This window comes from Dreissena polymorpha, chromosome 7 (genome assembly GCF_020536995.1).
Source record: "Dreissena polymorpha isolate Duluth1 chromosome 7, UMN_Dpol_1.0, whole genome shotgun sequence".
NCBI classification, from domain to species: Eukaryota; Metazoa; Mollusca; class Bivalvia; order Myida; family Dreissenidae; genus Dreissena; species Dreissena polymorpha.
This window is the reverse complement of record NC_068361.1, coordinates 60,529,105-60,553,515: the sequence shown is the minus strand read 5'-3', so window position 1 is coordinate 60,553,515 and position 24,411 is coordinate 60,529,105. Positions and strand designations below refer to the sequence as shown.

Here is a 24,411-nt window from a genome sequence, read left to right as displayed (position 1 = left end):
GCAAACACAAAACACTACCAATAGACCGTTTGATTTCCATGGAAACGCGAGTTAATCATGACAAGTTAGTACTGTTAGCTAATGCTTAAAGAAAAAATGAGCTCAGTGAAACATCGGGTCATGTAGTTATGAAAACGACATAAATAAACAATTTGCATACAAAAGTGGTGCGAATGTTGACAGCGTGGTGTGAACATGCAAAAAAGTGATACAAATGGTCAAGTAAATTGTTCAAGTAATTTTCCAGGGATGAATTGAGAAGTCGTCACGTTTGTTTGAAGATGATTGTAAAACATTTTAACCCTTTGCATGCTGGGAAATTTGTCGTCTGCTAAAATGTCGTCTGTTCAATTACTAAAATTAGCATTTTCTTCGATTTTTTCAAAGAATACTATAAGAATACCAAACAGTTTGGATCCTGATGAGACGCCACGTTTTGCGGCATTTCATCTGGATCCAAACTGTTTGCAAAGGCCTTCAAAATTCGGTTCCAGCACTGAAAGAGTTAACGTGCATCGTTACCGAAAAAAACAGTAAACTGTTCCTTTTCTAAAAGCAAAACTAGCAAGAGCTTCCCTATAAAACATGCGCGACCATCTCTTGCTTTGATAGAATAATGTACGTTTTATTTCAGTCAACAGATAACACTACGCGATGACATCGTTGTTTTCCTTTCGGTTGTTGTTTAACAGTATAAATGTAAACTTTAACTAACAACAAAATTAGCACAATTCATTGCCTTCATCATTGCTGATGATAACTTTTTAAAGTTTTTTTGCCCTACTGGTCCGCCTGAACATGCAACACAAGATATATCCCTGGCAAACTTGCTCTATACAAAACGATGTCAAGGTTGGTCCAGGCAAATAGAGATATCTGTTGCCCACAAACGGTACCTTGATATGTCATTGTACGCAAGGGGACAAACACTCCTGCTAAATTGCAATTCAGAGTTATGGGTCAGTCTCCTTCGAAAATTAAAATGTCTCAAGTAACCATCAGTTGTTACAGATTTTTCAACTTGCTCACAATCTTAAGTTTGAATTTCTTAGTGTCAGAAAGGACCTAATTCAGCTTAATTGCAGATTAAAGTTGTGCTTTGGTAAGTGACCTCTCCTGATGCCGCTGAAGACATTTGAGAATTTTCAATTAAATACCTTTTGTTATTAATTACAAAGATATGTACTTGCAAACAAACCTTAAACTGACATTGTATCCTGAAAAAACTGGATATAATTCCGCTTAAAGGCTGTTAACAGTTATAGATCTTGGTCAGTGATTGTTAACCCATTTATGCCTAGTGGACTCTCCCATCCTTCTAAATTGGATCAATTTATTTCCAAAATTAGGGATGTCTAGTATATTAATTTCTATATTTAGAATATATCTTACAGAAATTCCTTAAAGCAAACAGCGCAGACCCTGATGAGCGGCCGCATCATGCGGCGTCTCAACTGGGTCTACGCTGTTTTCCAATGCCTTTTTTCTAGACGCTAGGCATAAATGGGTTAATCAAGACACTCAACACATTTGCAAAGTTTTATTACAATAACTAACGTTCGCAAACGTTTACCTTTCATTTATAATACAAGAACGGGCATACTTGTCTGTAATATAAATAATTCTTAAGGAACTTTGTCAGTGATCTTGAACCCATATGACCATGTTTAATAAACTAGACAAAGTAGGAACAGTGCTGTGGTATTGTTGCACACAGGACTAAGCCATTTAAAAACACCGACGCCTGTAATGGGCGAGTAGTATTACCTAAAAAAAATATAAAGAATAGTAAAGCTTAAACATTTTTTCAAATGCAATATCTGTATGGGAGTGTGGGTAATTAAAAACGCCAACACCATGGAAAAAGCGGTGACGTTGTACGGACAAACAAACGTTGACAAAGTGACGTCATTTAAGGGTGCAACTCTGTTATACCTGTCGCTGTGCCTTAAATAAAATACCTAAATTAAATTAGTATATTCATTGCCTTTTTATGTTTACATTTATAAGTCATGTACAATAGAACTTAAAATAAGTTGTACCTGTCGGCACGTTTATACGTGCACTAATGTAATATATTAACCGTTAAAGCTGACATATGATGTTGAGGCAAATGCATTTGCTTGCAATACTGTTTGACATAAATCAATTTCTTATAATCAAACACACAAAATAATTTCAAAACCTTACAACTGAACACGGTATTTTCCATAACTTTTACAGAAAATAGTTACATATAGTTTTTAAGATGTCATTTGTAATCATACAAGTATAATATAGTAAATACTGAGTCCTACAATAATTCTGATACCATTTATCACATGCAACTTATAGGCTATAGCGCATCTAACATGCTTGTGTCAGAAGACCCAAAAGAGCGAACGAACACTAAATATTAAATGCTAGTTTGCATTGACAAAGAAATATATTGGAAATAAAGTTCCGTTTGTGTATAAACAGATTGAACATATGTATAACATCATAAAAGATTGAACCAATATCCATTTTTTCTTCTGTTTTTTTTTGTGTTCAAAAGCATTGGGGCCAATTTTATTACCGACATATATAGTCCAACATAGTATTTTAGCATTACAGACATTAATTAAATAAGAGATGTTTGTCAGAGACACAATGCTCCCTAATGCGCCGCTTTTTTTTTTACCTTTGACCTTGAAGGATAACCTTGACCTTTCACCACTAAAAATGTGCGGCTCGATGAGATACACTTGCAAGCCAAATATCAAGTTGATATGTTCAATATTTCAAAAGACAGGCCAAAAACAATATTCCCACAATATCATTCGATCCGGGGGCATAAAAAGCAAAATTTCGAAATATAGTCATTTTAGGCATGCTGTTGCAGAAAACGAACGAAATCGATCAAAAGATGTACTTGAAAATCCGCTGTGTACCAAAAAAGGCAAAGGCGGAAAAGAAAACACAGTCCACCAAAACGCCATGGTTAGGTCTCGAAACGTCCAAGGTGATGCAAAAGTTAAACGTCGAACAAAAAAGACAGAGATGTACCAAAAGAGTAATAGTTGGCATAGAGGTGAACCCAAAATTTCAAAACGGAATAAAAAGTCAGAAGTAGACCAAACGTCAGATGTGCTGTCAAAACCCCATGTTCGAACAACAATTCAGAGGTTAACCAAAGCGTCGGGGGTGCACCAAAATTCAGAGGTGCACCAAAATACTCGAGGTAGACCAAAAACCGCGCCAGGACGTACCTGATGTTATTACAGACCCAGAAGTAGAAGGCTCGAATCTTCTCTAGATCTGAGGTGGCGACCGAGCAAAGATGTGACGCCAGGCGGTCCACTGACAGCAAGCACGACCCGGGGGTCTGAAATGGATAGACGGAATATTGTTTTATAACTAGCGCATCGTTTGAGAAAAGCACCCAACACCTCACGCTCGATTTGGTTTTTATAAAGATTCTGATATCATAAACAGCCACAGAATAAGTTGATACCTTAGCTTTATACATTAATTTAACGTTTCTCTTATACAAATTATGTTTGTTACTTTTCTGAAGTTCTTGGACAAATAAACTTTCAAATAGTTTTTTGCAAAATATTACTATTAATATTATTATCAAGTCAATATTTCTAAGCGTATTATGCATAATTAAGTTTATTAAGTCTCTAACATTACTTTTATCGCTCACTTACCTTTAAATACTTACAGGTACACCCTTGAATACTACCTTGATAACGTGTGTAACGTTAGTAACGTTCCCTACGTTATTTAAGTTTTCTTCGTTTCGTACGTTTCTTAAGTAACTTACGTTTCACAGTCTCAATACTACCCTTTCGTAAATGACGACTATAACGTTACTTTGGCCCCTTAGGTGTATACCATCATTTACGTTACTTACGCTAAAAAGTTTCTTACGCTAGCTTAACTACATTGAAATCATTTATCGCGTCTTTCACGCCCCTTTTGTTCATAACGTTACTTTCGTTAATGACTTGACTTAGTCCACTACGTCCCATACGTTCATGACGCAACTGTGGTTATTTGCATTCATTTCATCATTGTGTAACTATGTTACTTATATTCTTTGCGTTCTCGATGTGCTTGAACTGTAGCTACACGTCAGTGACGATGTCCTTCTTTCGTGTAGTAACGGGCTTTGCCGCCGGAAGTTGTAGACTGTACACAAGACTGGAGATGATGATGAGTTGGAACCTTACCTCACTGAACTGGCCTTCCTGCCGGACAAGAGACTGGTAGCCGTGGATGACATGAACAGGAAATGTATCATACTGGATGAGCGCCTACAGAGACTTGGAACACCGCACAAATTCAAGGCTTTCCCACACGGCGTAGTATGTCTCATAATGCACTGTGTGTAACTTTTGGTTATGGTAAAGTAGTATTGCCCCTGTCTGAGAGTACACACAATATCATCAGGCCGACCAGGGAGATCAGAACATCATCCAATTTCTACTCTGTATGCTGCATGTCTCCATCTCACATGGTCGTGGGTACGTACGATGATCCCCGTCCTGCTAGAATGCTATCAGTGGACGGGGTAGAGGCAGACTTTGATCACTTCCTGACGTTTACCATGAAGACGTACAAAGTGGATGAGAGTATGTGCACGTATGTCCGGTCAAATAATACGTTGGTACTGACTGACAGGTACGCTCACACAGTGTACATATACGACACCGCGAAGGGCACATCTAGAGAGGTCACTAATGAGAACATACAGGAACCTCGTGGTTCCTGTGTAGGGCCTGGTGACTCGGTGCTGGTGTGCAGTATGAGGAAAGACTCCATTGCGCACCTGACCATTGACGGTAAAATACTGGGTACCTACCCAGTGGATATGAAGTTTGCGAACAACATATGTGTGTCTAAGGATGGCAATAGGCTGGCAGTGTCCAACAGCGCTAGAGGCAACACGAAACTTCAGTTGTATAATATCACCAGCAATGGGTTAGATGACTTGTAAGATGTTAGTGTTATCCATGTGATCAGGCTTTCTACACAATTATTAAATATTGACTTTCGTGTACTGGTGACTTAAAACCAACTTGGTATTCTATTCCGATTAATTTAAATTACATAGTGTTGTTATACTGTGTTATCGTTAAACAATTTCGAAATAATTCGAAATACATAAGTATTTTGCATTTTGTATAATGTAAAATTAGTCTTCATACTTAACTTCAAGGCATATTGTATTGTATATTTGAAGACATTTAAATATATTGCCCATGTATTACTATTTAAATTTATAACATGCAGGAGAACAGGTGTGTACAGTAGTTAGGCGCGTTACAATTCCGATTAATCAAAAAATGAATAATGTTGTTATACGGTTTTATCATTGAAGACCTATGTATTTTGCATTTGTTACAATGTAAAATGTGTCTTTACACCAAACGTCAAGAAATACGTTACTTGAAAACATTTTAATATATTGTGTGTGTAATACTACGTGGAATTTACTGTGTACATTAGCGAGGCGCATTAAATACTTCTAAATGAATGTTACGTTTTGATAATAATAACTATAACTGAAAATTGCTATGCTTTTGTTTTCTTAATGCGATGAAAGAAATTGTGCATTCATTCAAATGATGCTTGTTTTTCTTTCTACCTATCCACAAGTTATATAATTATCAACAAAAGTCGACTAGAACTAGAATTCCCAATAGTCTAAAAAGCCTTGTATCATTCAAATGTAAAGAATAGTATATAAAGCCGTTAATTTCAGTTGGTTGTTTGTTTAAAAATAAATTAGTAAAACGATAATATCAAATCAATTCTATCATATTTTTTTACTTTCGTTATTTTTTTATAAATAAACAAATACTTGCATTTTGTAACATTTGATATGTTCGCTAATATCAGGGACCGATACAACATTTGATTTAATTTAAAACCTTCTTATATTTAACGTTGTAGTCAGACACATATCGAATAAACGTACGGAGAATGATAACACGAGTATTCAGTTAAGGTATTCAACCCATAATTCTCGATGTTTAGACCGTAACAATTTTTTACATTTATTCGAAAATTGTTAGGTGATTTACCGTTTCGTTTTTTGGATATGACATGTTAATAACCATACCCCCTTTGTTGCTACAAGTTGGAATATTTTTAACTGATTATAAATATGCATTTCTGAATGGTAAATTAGACATATATAATAATATATTGACCCATTTTTCTTCAGTTAATTTATAAAGTAATTATGTATGCAAATATTGCTTATGATTTTTAAATTTGATATTAATTTTCCTGTTCTTGTATTTGAAATCCATGAACATGATAACATAAATGTGTTCTTTTTATGGATGTTTTTAATTAAACCGAATTACTTTTATATTAAAAAAATGGATGCGAAAAAGAAAGTTTTGTTTTTTTCTAATTTAAATGGGGAAGGAAAGAAAACTATGCGAACCAAAAATGTATCAATTAACAATCTTCAGCGCGATACAACCACACCCTTACGTAGTGAAGAAGTATTAGATCGTAGTAGATGAAGGATTTTCAATGCCTCTATGTTGGAAATATGTGAAAATTTAATCTATATCTTCAGCCGCTATTTGAGAAATTAAAAGTTACCATCGTGTTCCGATACAAGTGCGATTGAGTGTTAAGCATAACATACAATGTACGGTACAATTTTAATTATAATTCTAAATATAATCCAGTATATTTTAATAACATTGTCAAAATATATAATGACTCAATAAAATATGCTTAATGCTAAAGAAGGCTATCCGTTACAAACAGGTATAACATGCGAAGCACATATATTTCATTATAGGAATATATCGACTGTTTTTGCAGTAATTCTTGACTCTCCATGCTGTTACAACCACGCGATCCTAAGGTGTGTGCGGTCTTAGGAATGAAGGTCGATTCTCATTTTGCAGCTTAGAGGTAAAACATTGTACATGTATTATCATTTTTCTTTTATTCATAATATTTTATTTCTTGCTGTTATTTTACATTACAAAATGGAAAATAAGTGTATAGAGTGATGCTGTTTATCTTTATATAAACTGTCATAATGTGTCAATTCAGTCATAAGGCTACAACACCCCACCTTATTCTTGATACATCGACTCTCTACGGTTTATTTAACTGTTATACTAATTGATGAATCAAATATTTTGTGAATTAGCCATTGCCATTTATCGCCTTTGGATAGATTTCATATGAAAAGTAAAAATGCTTTATCAGAAATCGCAACTGAAAGTTAAATGAAGATAACTGATTGCGTAACCAATGACAGAACACATGCGTAACTAAAAATAATCAAAGTTCTGACAGTACTGGTGTGACGATGCTTTTAAAGAGGATGGATATAAAAGCATCAATTTAAGTTTATCTACATCACAACAATTGTGTATGAGGGTACGAAAATTTTGGGTACGGAAAAAATGGGAACGAAAATTTTGGGTACAATAATTATGCCAAAAAATTGGGTACGAAAAAAATTTGGTGACGAAAAATAAATTGGGTACGAAAAAAATGGGTACAAAAAACGACTTGAATACGTGAGTTCGTCCATGAACACATGGTAAGGTTAACTAAATCTCCGCGATATGACCTAATATGTGTTTAAAACAGAAAACAATATCCAACAAATGAATGAATTATCAAACATAGTGTGTGCACTGATGTGGCTCTGTAATTTCTGTTTGAAAAGTTTATTAACTTTGCAAAATGAGAGAGCACGCATAAGAGCGAGTTTCATAGAAGTCGCATTGCTATTATGCGGTTTATATACCATACTCCCTATAACGTTTACAAATGGAAGGTTCGAAATAATTCGTTTTCTTTACACTCATGATCGCGTTAAACGTGAATTATACACGTTTTCATTCGCAATTTAATTACAGAAGTACGGCAAATGTCAAAAACAATACAGAAAATGCAAAGTTGTTTCATTGATCTATAAACATATAATGGATTGAATATAACTGATTTAAAATTAACGTTTTCAAAATATTATTATTATTTTTTCTAGAATATGTTATCCTATTTATAGCTGAGCTTCCTTTACCTTTATCAATGATAATCAGCGAGGTATGCCGATTAGAAAAATAGTTGCGAGAAAATATCAAACGAATAATGTCGGAAAATCTTATTTTGGCATAATAATTTAGTCTTGAAACTACAAACTTGCATTACAAAACATTTTCAATCAACCAATATAATACAGAATAACACATTTGATAGAAAAATAAATAATAAAAAAAAGAAAACCCCGAGAACGTTTGAACTCACGAATTAACATAACGACAACAACACCAATAACATTTATTAGCTCTTAAGCATACAATTGATTTTTGCCAAATGCAAAATACACAAGTGTAATAACATTAACATAGGTTATAATAATTATGAAAATTAGGTAATTTTATAATTTAACAAAGATGTTACTGATTCATATCAAAAGTGTCACTTTGACATTGATACTGGTTGTTGCTCATAAATTACTGAGACAAAGAATTTACTGTACTACATAAGTAGTTTCTTTTTGACATTGATATTGATTTTAACTCACCAAATTCTGAGGGAAAATGCATGCAACACTGTTATTAAAGTAAATAACATTTTATTTATTGCATCATTAACCGTTTATAAATGCACCATTCTAAAGTTCGCTTGTTTATATAGGTGTGATGCAGCTAAAAATTGCACAAAAACATCCATAGATAAAGTAAGCAAATTATATCTGATTTTATTGACATGACTTATATATGATCAGCAACAAAACCTAATATCAACACCGTAAATATATCTGTTACAATATAATATAATATAATATAATATAATTGTAATTTTAAGGAATCTTAACAAGTGTAAACCTTTCATGAAAATAATTTTGTCCATTTACTTTTTGATAACCTTTCCAAAACTTAAAGGGGCCTTTTCACAGACTTTGGCATGTATTGAAGTTTGTCATTAAATGCTTTATATTGATACAATTAAAAGATTGGAACTAAAAAGCTCCAGTAAAAAAAATACAAGAAAAAAAATAAAGAAAGAATTAAAGTAACCCTCATCTTGTCTCGAACCACTGACCCCTGGAGTAAAAGTCTATCGCTTAGACCACTCGGCCATCCGTGCTCATACAAATAGTGATGAATTTTATGCTTTATATAAGCAATCCTCTTAGTATCACAAAATATAACGACAACAATAGAACTCTCCAAATTATTCAATCGTTTCGCGTTGCAACGCTTTATAATTTTCAGGTTTTTAAATCGTCAAAAGATGCATATAATGCATATTTTAGAGCATGGTTAATGTTCAATATTACTCTTTCCTCACAAATTTTAAAACTACAACGACAATTTTCGAATATGAAACTATTTTTTTTAATTTTGTCAATTTACCAAAACGTGAAAAGGTCCCCTTTAAAGACCACTGCGAATATGGCTAAACTTAATACTAAATGGTTGCCGTCCGAAGCAAGTTATCATGATCTAATTTTCCGGTACATGTAGTAGAGCTTTCTTCAAGAGTCATTAGATAGGATTTAACACAATAACAAAACACGCACTGTTATAGATACACATATTCGGTCAATTAAGAAACTCTTTAACTGGTGCTAGGCTGTACGATCAGCCGAAGTCCTTATAAGCAAATCGCTGCGCAATTGACGGCTTCCGTTATATGCGGCCTAATTAATTGGCATAACTTATGGAAAGAGCGCTTTGGCTCAGAGTAAAATCCAACTATGTAAACTGCCTTAAGTATTGAAACGAAGTATTTAATATAACTCATTGTTTACATAAGCATTTTCCGTTAAGCACTACCAGTTGTAATTAGAAAATGCTTTTGTGCCAATAGGGTTCGCGCTCAAGTTTTCCTTTTCTTTATTGTTTCCTTGTTTTAACTTAGTTAGTTTACGCGTGTGAATTTGTGTCGATCTAAATGTGGACAATGATGCAAATTATGGAATTTTTAACTAGTTTTGCGTCTCTGTGTTTTATTTTTATCTTTTATGGAGCAAAAACAACCAATGGAGGTATGCATTTGCGTTGAATCTAATATATATCTTCCGCGTAAGTGTGCTCCTTTGAAGACCTGTGCATATAACGGATAACTTTTTTATGTAAATCAAATATATATAAATTCATGTCTTATTTGAGCTATCAGCACTTTAAATCGAATTCTGATATAAACCATAGACGGTATTAACACTACAATACAAATAAAAGCATGCATTATCGTGAAAAAGACCGCATAAATTATTAGCAAAAATGCTCCCTTAATTGTAAAGATAATGAAATATGAATGAATAGACGTTTATACGGATAACTGAGAGTAGACTTAACAGTTATTAAATAAGTCAAATGTTAAGACAAATATGATTATTTTTTAATATGTCCTGCAGAAGTTTTTTGTAATTTGGTCGTCGAAGAATTTGCGTTATGAAAAATAACATATTACATACTATATATATTTTCATATATAATATGCGTTAAAATTCTTTTCGAAGCACTAATAACGAAAGTATGTATGATGTTTTTATCATCTGAAATTAATTCTATATTTATTAACTATTCTGCAATGCGCACAGCATCAACACCAACATAATTATGCAATTTAAACTATATTAAAAGATTTTAATTTAAAAGAAAATAATACCCGTTTAAATGGCGTTTGCACTGAACATTTCAAAGTAAAGACAGATAGAGATACTTTTTCTATAGAAACCTAGAAACTGTACTTGTTTAATTTTCGAATTTTACACAGGCTATATTTAAATATGCATCAAGTTAGTATATTATTAATGGTGCCAACGAAATTGTATCAATAAAGTTGATTCTTAACAAAACCGTCGCTACCGAAAGCTTTTAAATTCGAGTAATATCTAAAATATAACATGAAACGTAATTATTGTCTTATTTCAAGCAGAACATATTTTAAGCTTTGACTTTCAGAATAAAACTAAAACAACCAGTTGAGTAAGTTGGTTACATGTTCTTATTCCTTATTCGAATAATGAACTAAGAACAAACAAACTGTCCACAATAAGAGAAGCACTTATATAATTAGAATTTTGAGTTAAACGTACAAGTTGATCAGCATCTATTTGAAATTTGACAATCAAAAGGCTCGCGAGAATTTTTGAACTTTGTTGTTCGAAAACCGCCGGATAAACATCGATGGAAAAGAAGCTATTCTGTTCCGTTTGTAAATAAATTTAATAAAATGCGGCCGAGTCCGACCATTTTTCTCGTATTTGTTACAGAACATTAACTTGTGTCAATGTGTCGCATAAACAAATCTGCAAAGAATTATGGGAATTTCCTAAAGTGAACAAGTTTAGTACATTAATTAGTTGTTTACTGTACAAGTAAAATGTATTTGCAATTGTATCAAGATTTAATTTTGAAGATTCGCTGGTACCACTTCTGAACTTTTTGTCTAGTTTTTGTTCATACCTTGTACCTGTTTTGGATTGCTTGGATTGCACTGAATATTTATTGAGAAACAGGGTCACTTGAGTTGACTATTTTATTGAAAATACTTCATGCATATTGAGAAATTAATTTAACTTTTATAAAAATATGTTAAATTGTTAAACAACAACAATAGGAGTAACAAAATAACCAATTAACATCTCAATCTCCGTGTGGTAAGCGGTTTTAGATAAAAACGTAAGATGTATGATCCAAATTTGTGAATGTCAATTCTTATATAGAATTTTAAGCAAAATCATGCGCTTAATGTACACGCACATTTCAAATGTCAACAAGAAAGCTAAGCAGATATCACGTCACGAAACGGACACTATTTGTAGTTGAATCAGGGAAAATAGATACAAAGCATCGCCAGCTTTCTTAATGTTGTGTTTTAAGTTATTTCATGAATTACAGGCACACACAAAGTATAAATATATAATATATTGTAAGCGTTCAAGAGTTAAATGTATGCTTATAATGTTTACAATTTAATTTTGGTAGCGGAGGGGGGGAGGGGGTGAAACAAAAAATAATTTATATGCGACCTAAACATGTGCTACTCATCGTCAAATACTTGAAAACAATACGACAAAAAATGCGTCAAAATGACACTGTAAAGAACAAAAAAATGCATAATTTTCAATCATATGACTTCAAATGATAGCTATACATATGTGTATGCATGTTTTTATGTAACAGTCCGCCATACGCGCAACCTGATCTGGGCTCAAACCCCGAATCTGAAGATCGGCGTGTCTCGGATTGTGGGTATCGAGGGCGACCCGACCGTATGGGTTCCCAGCGGCAATGTGCAGGTCAGACATATCAGGTGAGTAGAGGCCTTTTATCCCATAGTTTTAAATGTTGAATCTTTAAAATAATGACTTTGTTTTGAAAATAAATGAATTCTTTCGACAGACATACATTAATAACGGGAATTGATAAAAGAGTGAAAGTCGTCTTTAAACTTATGTGTGTTTTCGTACCAATTAATATGGTCGGTCAAAACATCTTTTTGTTAACATTTCAATGACGATGAATGCCGGAGTCCATGACGCTATCTGTGTCTACTCGTCATTTAATTATATAACGTTTTGAAAAAATAAACATTATCCGAGACTAGTCACACTTTGAAAGATAATAATTTATTATGTTATTAAGTTACAAATATATACTACCTGATCGCCATACCCTTAAAGTATATATGCAAACAATGAAAAATATGGAATGATCAAAATCAAAATAAAATTTATAAATACGTGCATATGTTTGAAATTCAAAAACGTAATAGACAACTAGTTCTGATTAAGTCTGAACATTTGTATTTTTAAATGTTATTTTAAGATAAGTATTTTTTTCCTAAATTGTGGAACTTTCGCGTTAATAAATAAGTTAACGTGTACGTAAATGAACAGAACAGAACAGACATAACAGTACGTAAATGCGGTAATTGACAAAAAAAAGTTAACAAATGATTGGAAATGTATAAGATAAACACAGATTTAACTGACAGCGTTTAATATGTCAATACAACTCACATTGTATTAAACAATGTCACTAAATAGAAGAAAATTATTAAAAGGGCCGGGATATTTATTGTGCGCTTGCTTAAATAAATATCCTTCATAATAAGGGAATGTCTTCCGATACTTGGCACGCCATTTTCAGTAATTAGCAATATAAGTATGAAATACGCTATCGTATGACAAAACGATGCCCATGGTGTTATATTGTGATATATAAGTAGAAACAGTAGCATCATATCTTTGTTATTATAGTAAATAAAACTATAAGATATAAATGAGCCGCGCTCTGTGAAAAAAAAATGTTTAATTCATGTGCGTAAATTTTCGTCCCAGATAAGCCTGTGCAGTCCGCACAGGCTAATTAGGGACGACACTTTCCGCTTTTATGAGATTTTCGTTTAAATAAAATATTTATGTAGCAAAAATCCAGTTAATGCGGAAAGTGTCGTCCCTGATTACCTTTGCGGACTGCACAGGCTAATCAGAGACGACACTTTACGCACATGCATAATCCCCCTTTTCTCAGAGCGCGACCCAAATATATAAATGAATCAGTGCGTGACTGAGCGTCTGTCTTTATATTGCAGCGCGCCTCATCATGGTTGGCAATTCAAAGCCTTGGCTTACAACTGGGCTGACCAAACCTTGTACTGGAGTGAGGCAACGAACAGAAAAATTCAGGTTATCTTTTTGCAGTGTATTTTAAATGCTAAAGTAAACTTGACTTTCTGCCATTTGTCCGTCGTTCGAGGCGTCATATCCCGTTTTTTTCTGGGGTTTTGTCTGTTTTCTTATTTAAGTGTTTATTTATGAAAAAGAAAGAAAAACAACTTTACAATCACAAAAAAAATCAAAAACAAATGGCGTCATTAACATTTACAAATAACGCTAATGTGCACTTTTTTTACCGTTTATCGCCTGTTTTAGAACCCTATGATTTTCAATATGTAGTCATATTTAATGCAGCATAGAAACAGTGTTGAAGTGGGGAACCGAAGTAATTCATGCATTCTTGACAATATTTGTGGCTGATTCATTTTTCGTTATATTATATTAATGGGATAATACAATCACGCTCGTCCGTTTCTAAACTTCGCAGGATTAATTTCATAGTTCTCCAGTACTAATAATTTCTAAGCCTTGCTTGATTAATATCACCTTTCGCAAATTTTTATATTATTTACGCCTTGATTGATAAAATTCATATTTCGCCAATACTAAGGTTAAAGTTCATCTTTCGCGAATACTACTGTTCTCTAGCTACGCCACGCTTAATAAAGTTCATCTTTCGCCAATACTGCTGTTCTCTACGTCTCGCTTAATGAAGTTCATCTTTCGCCAATACCAATATTCTCTACGCCTCGCCTTATAAAGTTAATCTTTCGCCGAAACCAAAATTCTCTACGCCTCGCATGACAAATTTCATCTTTCGCAAATACCAATATTATCGACGCCTCGCATGACAAATTCATCTTTCGCCAATACCAATATTCTCTATGCCTCGTATGACAGAATTCGTCTTTTGACAATACCAATATTCTCTATGCCTCGCCAATACCAATATTCTCGACGCCTCGCATGACAAATTCATCTTTCGCCAATACCAATATTATCTACGCCTCGCCAATACCAATATTCTCTACGCCTCGCCAATAACAAAATTATCTCCGCCCGAAATACCAATATTCGCTACGCCTCGCCAATACCAGTATTCTCTACGCCTCGCAAATACCAATATTCTCTACGCATTGTCGATACCAATATTCTCTACGCCTCGCCAATACCTATATTCTCTACGCCTCGCAAATACCAATATTCTCTAAGCCTCGCATGAAAAATTCTTCTTTCGGCAATACCAATATTCTCTTCACCTCGCCAATACCAATATTCTGTACGCCTCGCCGATACCAATATTCTCTACACCTCGTCAATACCAATATTCTCTACGCCTCGCCGGTACCAATATTCTCTACACCGCGCCAATACCGATATTCTCTACGCATTGCCGATACCAATTTTCTCTACGCCTCGCCAATACCAATATTCTCTACGTCTAGCCTATACCAATATTCTCTACGTCTAGCCTATACCAATATTCTCTGCGCCTCGCCAATACCAATATTATCTACGCCTGGCCAATGCCAATATTCTCTACGCATCGCCAATACCAATATCTAATCATCACCACAGGGTCTTAAACTGAACGGCACCACCGAGACGGAGACCCTATTCACGGGAACGTCCAGCATGGTGGAGGGGCTGGCGGTCGACTGGATATCCAACAACATCTACTGGGCGGACTCGCTCTACGACTGGATCATGATCGGATCCATGTACACCAACCCCGGCTACAAGATCGTGGTCAGGGACGGGCTAACCGGCCCCAGCGGCGTCGCCGTCCATCCGGAGAAAGGGTGGGGTTTTATCAGAAACAGTTTTATTCGTCACGCAACGTTCAATTAATATTGTGTCAATGAATTCTCGTAAATTCTTTAATAAACAGGTCGATGTTTAAATGATCTCGCAAATATGTTGTCTCAGAAATGTGAATTATATTTTACTATATCATTTTCAGGTTTGATATTTTTTCTTTGTTGAATAATAGTTAAAAATCGATAATGTTGTATTTGGTCTGAATGACGGCAATTAGCCCTATGCTTAAATTCACGATTTTGACAGTGTCGTTATGTTAATAAACAATGCACTGATCAAGTTAATAGCGAAAATAGTATGTGCAATATGCGAGTTCGCTTTCTTTCAGTTCATCTTAGGGAATAAGGACAAAGTCTTTGATGAATAAAAATATCAATTCTCTGTTTTAAATTTGAATAAGCTCTTAACATAGTTTTCTTTGTTTTGTACTAAGAACAATATTTCGCTGGGTTGTGATAAATGTCGGGTTGCCGTAAACTTGCTTTGTATTATTAGGTTATATACGATAACATAATTATTCAGTGTATCTGCAAATTAACGAGAACGACTTCCTTTTCACATTTAGAGGTATTGAAAAATACGAACGACAAATAAGAACGGGATTTGACAATTAAGATTTATTCGTGTTGGCATAGGAGAAAAGGAATGCAACAATACGCAAAACAGTAGAAAGACATATGTCGTAATTGTCTATTTGTACGCGTTGTTTTGTCGTTCTGTGATGTCCTGCACGTTGGTGTCCTTAGACTTGAAGGTCGAACAACCCATTACACCAAGACAATTGCGTTTAAAGTCCTGTCGCGTATATTTTGTATGAAGGAGAACGATTTACTGGTTATTATCCACTTATCTATTCATTACATTATAGCTATCTTTTTTGGACCGACACCGGAGCTTTCTCGAAAATCGAAGTTTCGGATTTGTTCGGACAAAACCGTCACGTGATAGTCGATACGGACATTCAGCATCCGCGCGGCATAACCATCGACTTCACAGACGACACCCTATACTGGGTGGACAGCAAGAAGGACACGGTCGAGTGCGCAGGCTTCAACGGAAATAACCGAAGAGTTGTCGCCCATCAGGCGGGAACCATCTTCTTTGGAATAGCCGTATACGACGTAAGAACAAATGTGGACTGTTCTGAGATTTTTGGTCAAAACGGGGATACATTGACCAAAATGACTTATTTACATATTCAGAAAGCTCCATGTATGGCGCACATGCTAAAATTAAGATGTTTGCAAAATTTATCAGTTTAAGGTTAAAATGGCTGATTTAGAAATGCCTATTAAAACACAAAAATAAACATTTCAAATTCTTGATTTATTTTCATGTCAATAAATTATGTTAATGCATTTTTAATAAGTCTTCAAGTGCATGAATAAAACAGTAACATATGGTTTTATAATATGATATACTTAATACTTCTCAAGAATTTGAAAAAATATAAACATTATAAAATGTATATTGGTTACCATGGAAACACCTTAAATAATTCAAACTATTGAAATTTTGTGTATGCAATGCACTTTTTAACTGTTTTTTGTTTAATTAATGATATATTGAAACAAACATTCTTCCATACTAAATGCAGATACAAAGTCATGGTGTCTCTCTCAATAGATATAGACTCTTGTGGTTATTTGCGCCAAGTTTGTTTGCAGAACATTTGGATCTGATAAGATTACCTACATCTAGCCAATTTTAACAAATTAAATGACACTGCAAAATATGTCATACAAACTGTACCATATTTCAAAATTTGAATCTACTGTTTTCCAAAAATCATCAGTGATTGTTTACAAAGAACCTCAATGTTTTAATTGTACTGTAACCAAGGAAACCAAGATCTATACCCAACATTATTATTTGAAAGAGGTAAAAATAAAATAATGTATTTAAAAAACTTAAACATTAAATATTATGTTCATTTAATCTTGTAAAAAAAAATAAAAAAAAACAATGTAATTACAAATTGCACTTTTAAATCTCTTAGCTATTCAGATTTAATTGTAATTCAAGAATTATATTCATCTTTAAAGAATTAAAACAGATCCCATTTAATTAAGTTCATGCATAGACAAACATAATATTCTCAGATTTGTTCAATGTTCATTTAATTGTACAATTAATTTACACATGGCTATCTTAAAACCTATTAAACGACAATACATTCAGAAATCATCAATTTGTAAGTGTTAGTTGCATGGCGATGATCACAACTTTGTGGTCACAATGGTTACCATTGTAAAAATTAAAAAAATGCATACAGTTGTTTTAAGTTGACATATACTGTTAGAATGGAATAAAAATTATAAAAACTGCATAACAAAATGAGTATAGGTAAAATGTCTTATACATTCAAACATATTCCATAAATATGAGTGAGGTCTTGAGGCAGTTAACTCTTACATCTACAAGTGTTGCAGTACATTATCATAGACTGCTCATGATTTGAAAATGCAACAACAACTAGGTGTAATATGCGTTATTAATCACATATTGTTGGCATTGCTACATCTGCAAGTGGGATAGACAGGAATAGTTTCTTTTCACATCATTCTTATTCTTCCTCTTATAGCACAGGCATTGAGAAGAGAGGCGTAGTGTTTCCTGTTGGATTGGTATACAATATGTTATGAGAGGCGTAGTGTTTCCTGTTGGATTGGTATACAATATGTTATGAAACTTCTTCCCAAAAAGGTCAAGTATTTCTTCTGCGCATTGACCCTGTCTGGCTGTTTATCTTCCAGCTGGCATGTCTGATGTTATTCTGTGTAAAACAAAAATGAGATTTAATCAGTTTTTATTAAATTAAGCAAATTGAGGGTCATTATGCTGCTCAATTACAACATAAAATTTTAATTGCACTTTCACTTTTATACAGTTACAAACAATGAGTATAGGGGAATTTCCTGATAGAAATTTCTCCAAAACAAAACTGTATTATTTTTTTTATTTAGGTGGGAAATATAAATAATTTAGTGATGAAATTTCACAATCAATTATAATAAAACAAATAAGAACTTTATTTATTAACTTAATGTAAACTAAATATAAGGAACTGGGTCGCCATTTTTACTTTCGTTTTCAGTTGTAAATATGTTGTTTTTTGTAAATATTTTGGACATTTAACATAAAAAGTGAATTTGATTAGAAGAATAACACCTACCTTTTCAAAGAAGAGTTCAATCCAAACATTATTATTAGCATCGACATGAAATCGGTATCAACATATGTTGAAAAATTGTGTGTGGCTATAAATAATTCGGTGGCCGACATTGGTAAAAGGGAAGTAATAACTCAGCTCATTGACATTAAAAGGTCAAAATCAACTATTTGTTTGCTAACAAATTCTTTCAAGTACTAGTCTATGCCGATATTTATATTACTTAAATAAGATAAATGGCAAAATCACAGAAAACCTTAGGCAATTTATACAAAATTCAGCGCAAGTTTAGCGACGTCATTTTGAATGAGTTTTCTCATAATGACGCTTGCCGAATTAGTACCAAAAGTCTCAGAACACGACACAAATTGTTGCAGCTTTTATATTTTTTACAAGTCGTGGTCGTAGTCCCTTTGAATGTAAGGGAAGTTAAAATTGGAAGTACAAGTGACTTGTAGTTGCAAAAGTCAATTGTACGCGGGTAAATAAAGGCTGTCGCATTAAAAACGCATTCGAGGCTCATAATGTATGCAAAATATAAAGTATTAATAAATCTTTATTAAAAAATAAGTTTTGATAACTCACACTTAAAACTAATAAGTCATCAAAGCAATCGTATGTGATTGTGTGAAAAGATTTCATTTTACGAATCTATTTCTGATATTTATTTTACAGCTGATTGATAACATACGCTTAGTATTTACCGGTAGTTACTATACTTTCTGAGTTCACAATATGTTTTACCCTCGAAAACATTATTCATTACTGGGAGCCATGATGTTTGTATGAAATTTGCTGACCTTAACCCTTTACTCAGTTTGATGATTTACTTTACAATGAGAATTGAGGGGTCACACATTGTATGAAAAGCTGCAATTTTCGATGAAACTTTCTTTAACGTTTAGTTCCGGGTCAACTTCCGTATGAAGTGACATAAACGTGAATGTAAACCCCAAAAACATAAGCATCTGCAATCGAAGTTTCATGTATTTTTAACATTTACATTAAAATGAAAATTTGTTTATGAAACAAATACCATCGAATTTAACTATTTCGATAACTTTGCCGCTTATCCATTTGATCCGCGCTCTGGGAAAACGGGGCTTAATGTATGTGCGTTAAGTGTCGCCAAACATAAGCCTGTGCAGTTCGTACAGACTAAGCAGGAACGACACTTGCCGCTTTTATTCAACTTTTCGTTTCAATGAAGTTCTTTTAAACGAAAATCCATTTATGCGGAAAGTGTTGTCCCTGATTAGCATGTGCGCACTGCATGGGTTATTCTTTGGTGACACTTTACGCAATACAAACTCTGTCGTTTCAGAAATATGTGTTTGTGACCGAGCAGATGCAGGGCCATCTGCGCGTGTACGACAAGTTGTCCGGAAACAACGAGATAAACTACCAACTTGGCTACGTTCCCGATGGCATCGTTATGTATGACGAGACCCGACAGCCTGGAAACACCTGTAAGTGTTAATGTTACGGTAGCTTAGTAGATAAGGTGTGCGCCCGACAATTTATAAACACTTGTAAGCTTTGACGATGCGGTAGCGTAGTAGATATGTTGTCCGCTCGACAGCCTGTAAAACGCTGTTAGTGTTATGTGCGACGAGACAGTATGGAAACACCTGTAATTGTTAGGGCTTAGTGGATATGATTCCCGCCCAAGTGATCGGGAGGTCCCGGGTCCGATCCACCGTTCGATCGTTTTCGATAAGGCCTGCAGAGACATTAAGTATTGTTTCTACGCGAGAAACTGACTCAAGAGGAGCTCAATAAGTCTAAGACTCTCGGTGCAATAGATCATAAATACATAGATTTAAAACAGTTCCCACTCAATAATCTTGTTCCACGGTATACGCCAGAAACACCTTTAAGTGAGACATCCAACCCCTCAAATCTTATAACATCTTAAGACCCGACCAAACAAATCTTGGTACACGTTTCACACCAAAACGTAAACTTTTCTAATTGGGACATATAAGAAACAGCTGTAAGTTCGGCGCAATAAATTTTGTTAAAAGTAGTTTTACATTTACTTAACTATTAAAACAAAAGGAAACATCTTTAAATTCGTCTATAAACAGTGTTGATGGTTTTTCGTATTTCATTAAATGTAAATAAAAGACGAGAAGCGTAGAATATATGTAACTATCGAGAGTATACAAACTGAGGACAGACACATGCACGCGTACAGAGACAGACTTGTGAATGGATATTATTTGAAATGCATGCAATCAAAGGCTACACACTTGAGCTATCAAACCTAACTCTGTCGCGGCTTGTGACGTCAACGGAAGTGGTAAGCTCGGTGTTAGCAAGCCCTACTACGTCGGCAACTTGTGCGGTTGCGGTGAGAAAATCAACTTCGGACACACAGTGACTATGCCTGTTGAAAGTCATTTATTTATAAACCAATAATACCTGTATACTTAATATGTCTTTATTACTGCGAAGCGTCGTATGACGTCAAAGAGGGTGTGCAAATCTGTTTATTTACGACCCTCTGTCCGGATCGGTGTGCCGATGTGTTTGCAACAAACCTCGAACACTGAAACTTCCTTTAGAAAGCAAAGTATGTAATGATATTATATTCATCTGCTGCAGCGGCGTGTGACGCTAAAGGGTGCGCCCAGATCTGCATTAACGATCCCCTGGCCGGGCCAGTTTGCAGGTGCGGTGAGAAACACCGGCTAGCGGAGGACGGAGTGTCTTGTTTAGGTAGGATAGGGCACATAGTCGTAAAGTTCTTAAGTGAAATTGTAAGTGAATTCCGTGAATTTCGTTACATTTTAAGACTAAATTGTCACTTCATATATAACGGTAGTTCATGCAATTTGTTTTGCCCCATACAGTGTTTCTCTTGTTATAAATAATATTTCTTATTTTGGTATATTTGAAGTCAATACTTGGGAGATTGAAAAGGGAACTTAAATCTGAATATTTCAATTGAATATGACTCATATTAAAATTTTACTTTCGATCTTTATTCATAAGGATCAAGAAGATAATTATGTTTCGCAAATAAAATGGCTATTGCACAGATCGGAAACTTAAATTAATACAAACACAGTTTTATGAACAACTTGTTAGGTTACTAAAAACAGCCCTTGATTTCCAGTGTGTTTTTGTTCTTTCCAGTTGAGCCTGGTTTCACTATTCCAAGTCACATTTACGGGATAGGGGACGCCATATGTCAGTATCCGGTCAATCTGCCGGACATGTCGCTGACCAACGTGTCTCTGGAGTCGCAGTGCTTTCAGGTTATATGGCTACAGTGATTGAAATAAACCTCACTCTGGGGAAAAAACGGGGGTAAATGCATGTGCGTAAAGTGTCCACCAAGATTTAGACTGTGCAGTCCGCACAGGCTAATCAAGTACAACACTTTCCGCCCAGACTGGATTATTTGTTTAGAAGATACTTCCCTTAAACGAACAATTCCATAAAGCGGAAATGCCGTCTCTGATAAGCCCGTGCGGACTGCACAGTCTAAATCTGGGACGACACTTTACGCACATGCATTAAGCCCCGTTTTCTCAGAGCGCGGCTTATACAGTCTGTTTCAAAGTTCAAAACTGAGAATATGAATGCGTCTTCCAAGTCATATATAGTTTACATACCTTTCAAAGCTGAAGTTCAGATATCAAATATTTAATACAAATGTTTCTTTATTTTGGATTGATTATTTGGAGATATTATCGTATAAAGTGTTATCAACATTGTGAACAATTTTATAAGATTACATATGTTTAACTTTGATCCTAATTGTGTTACATAGTGTTTAAAACAAACCGACGTTTAGAATCTTTAACTCGAATAAATCGGAGTTGTTTAATGGTTGTGGTCTCGACGTTTCAGACAGTATTTACGGCATTTTGCGGCAATCATGTTTTCTTCTAACCTATTGTCTGGGTAAATCTGTCGATGACCAGATCTAATTGACATGTATACACCATTCTCTGACGATTGTCCCACCAATTAATAGTTTATTAGCCATGTACGTTATCTATTTGTAGCGTGGGAGACGAGGACATTACGGTCTAGCGTTCAATGCACGAACGCACGAGCTTTTCTACACAGAAAACATTACCGGAAGTATCGGCCGAATCAACATCGACAACGATTTGGGAGATACCATCATTAAAGGAGTTGGTGATGTGCAGGGTATTTATTATTAGCAGTTTTTAGGCGTTAAACCTTCCGTTGACTGGGTCTCCGTATAGTTCATACAAAATTCACAATTGTTTGATACACCAAAATTGTTTTGGTGAATCTTTTCAACGATGTGGGTAAATCGGTGTCTGAATTTAACGCTTCTGCTACCCTCTGCAACCTGAATTTTTCCAAAAACTTTTGTTTTTTTCGGGACAGTTCCGGTATGTTGAGCGATATTTCGGAATGTTGTGGAACCCATCGAATTACACTCGCCATCTTCGAAAAGCCGTCAGCGGTATTTCTTTATTTTTATCCGTCCCGAGCGAATCTTGCAGAAAACGCATAATGGGGATATTAGAGTTGACAAATATAAGATTGTGTATCTTTTTGTCGTGTACAAACTAAGGGCATGCATAAATATACATATTGTTTTGCTATTTATAATACATACAAGCGTTAATCTTGTAATACAATAATTAAAACTTTATCGTGAAAAAAAAACATCGAAAAAAACAAACAAATGCAGTTGGGAAACCGTAACAAAATACCTGCAAAAATATTAAAAAAAGTAAAGACCTACATGTTTTCTTCCATTCAAAATTGTGGATATTACTGACCATATCATCTGAAAATCATTTTTTTACATACATGTTATTCAACAGTGAAAAAAAGTTACATAAAGCATAACAATTCAGCAATAGCTTTTCACACATTAGAAAACTTATTTCTATGATGCTCAAAGAACCATACTAAAAAAACTGAATAACGATAATTAACCCGTGTGCAAAGAGATATATTTACATAGTGTCGAATCATTTGCAATCGTGAATGACCAACCATTCAACAAGGGGCAAGGGTGAAGAGGACATGCTTAGCGTACAATGTAATTTGAATTGACCGGTTTGCCTAATTAATGGTTGGGCGGAAGCTATCTTGGTTCCGATTTCACGATCATCCACTTTCCATTGCCCTGTTTAGATGACCGCGTGTTGTATACAGCGGTCTTCACTGACCTTTGTAAAGCATCTCAAAGCATGATGGAAATGCACGTGTTTTAAACATTGATTCATTAACACGGAAGTGTTAAAATGATTAACATGCGAATGTAGCTGTCAAGAGTAACCAAAACTGCAGACATTGTTTATGTATGTTGGTCATGTATCATATAAAAAGTAGTTACGCGTGCTGTTGTTGTCTGTGGATTTAAAGTGATAACAAAAGTTAAATCATTCAATATTTTGTTTACTTGAGTCCAAAAAAGAGTTGTTTACAACGTTCATGAAAATAGTTGTATGTATTGTCCCGAAATTCGCTAACAGCAATTAATTTTATTTTGATTAATGATGTTATTTGTCAAATGTAGTGCTTTCGTTGTTTGGTAAAGATGCTTTATATAAACCTGTTAATTGCGAGATTATCAAAGCCTTGTTTAATAAACACTGGATAACTTTATTATCAAATGAGTCATTGCCATGTTGTTGTTCTTGTTGTATCTTAGGGCATTTACATATTGTTGTTTCCAGATAAATATAACAGCCGTGTGAGCATTTTTCCTTGTTATCCTTGTTATATAATGAAGCCCTTAATTATAAAACGAAGAAATCGACAGCATGATGATCACGTGCTTTTTATTTTAATAAAAGATATATGTGGTCCATCG

At 34.4% G+C, this 24,411-nt stretch overlaps 1 protein-coding gene across 1 annotated transcript; it reads left to right on the top strand.

The window, feature by feature from the left end:
* The first annotated feature begins 9,761 nt into the window (after positions 1 to 9,761).
* On the top strand, positions 9,762 to 22,774 carry LOC127839752 (low-density lipoprotein receptor-related protein 4-like). Its single transcript, XM_052368138.1, has 9 exons — positions 9,762 to 10,015; positions 12,159 to 12,288; positions 13,573 to 13,666; positions 15,176 to 15,399; positions 16,287 to 16,539; positions 19,915 to 20,059; positions 21,201 to 21,314; positions 21,735 to 21,856; positions 22,613 to 22,774. The coding sequence occupies exons 1-9, from the start codon at positions 9,922 to 9,924 to the stop codon at positions 22,772 to 22,774; spliced, it is 1,338 nt and encodes a 445-aa protein (XP_052224098.1). The 5' UTR covers positions 9,762 to 9,921.
* The last annotated feature ends 1,637 nt before the right edge of the window (positions 22,775 to 24,411 follow it).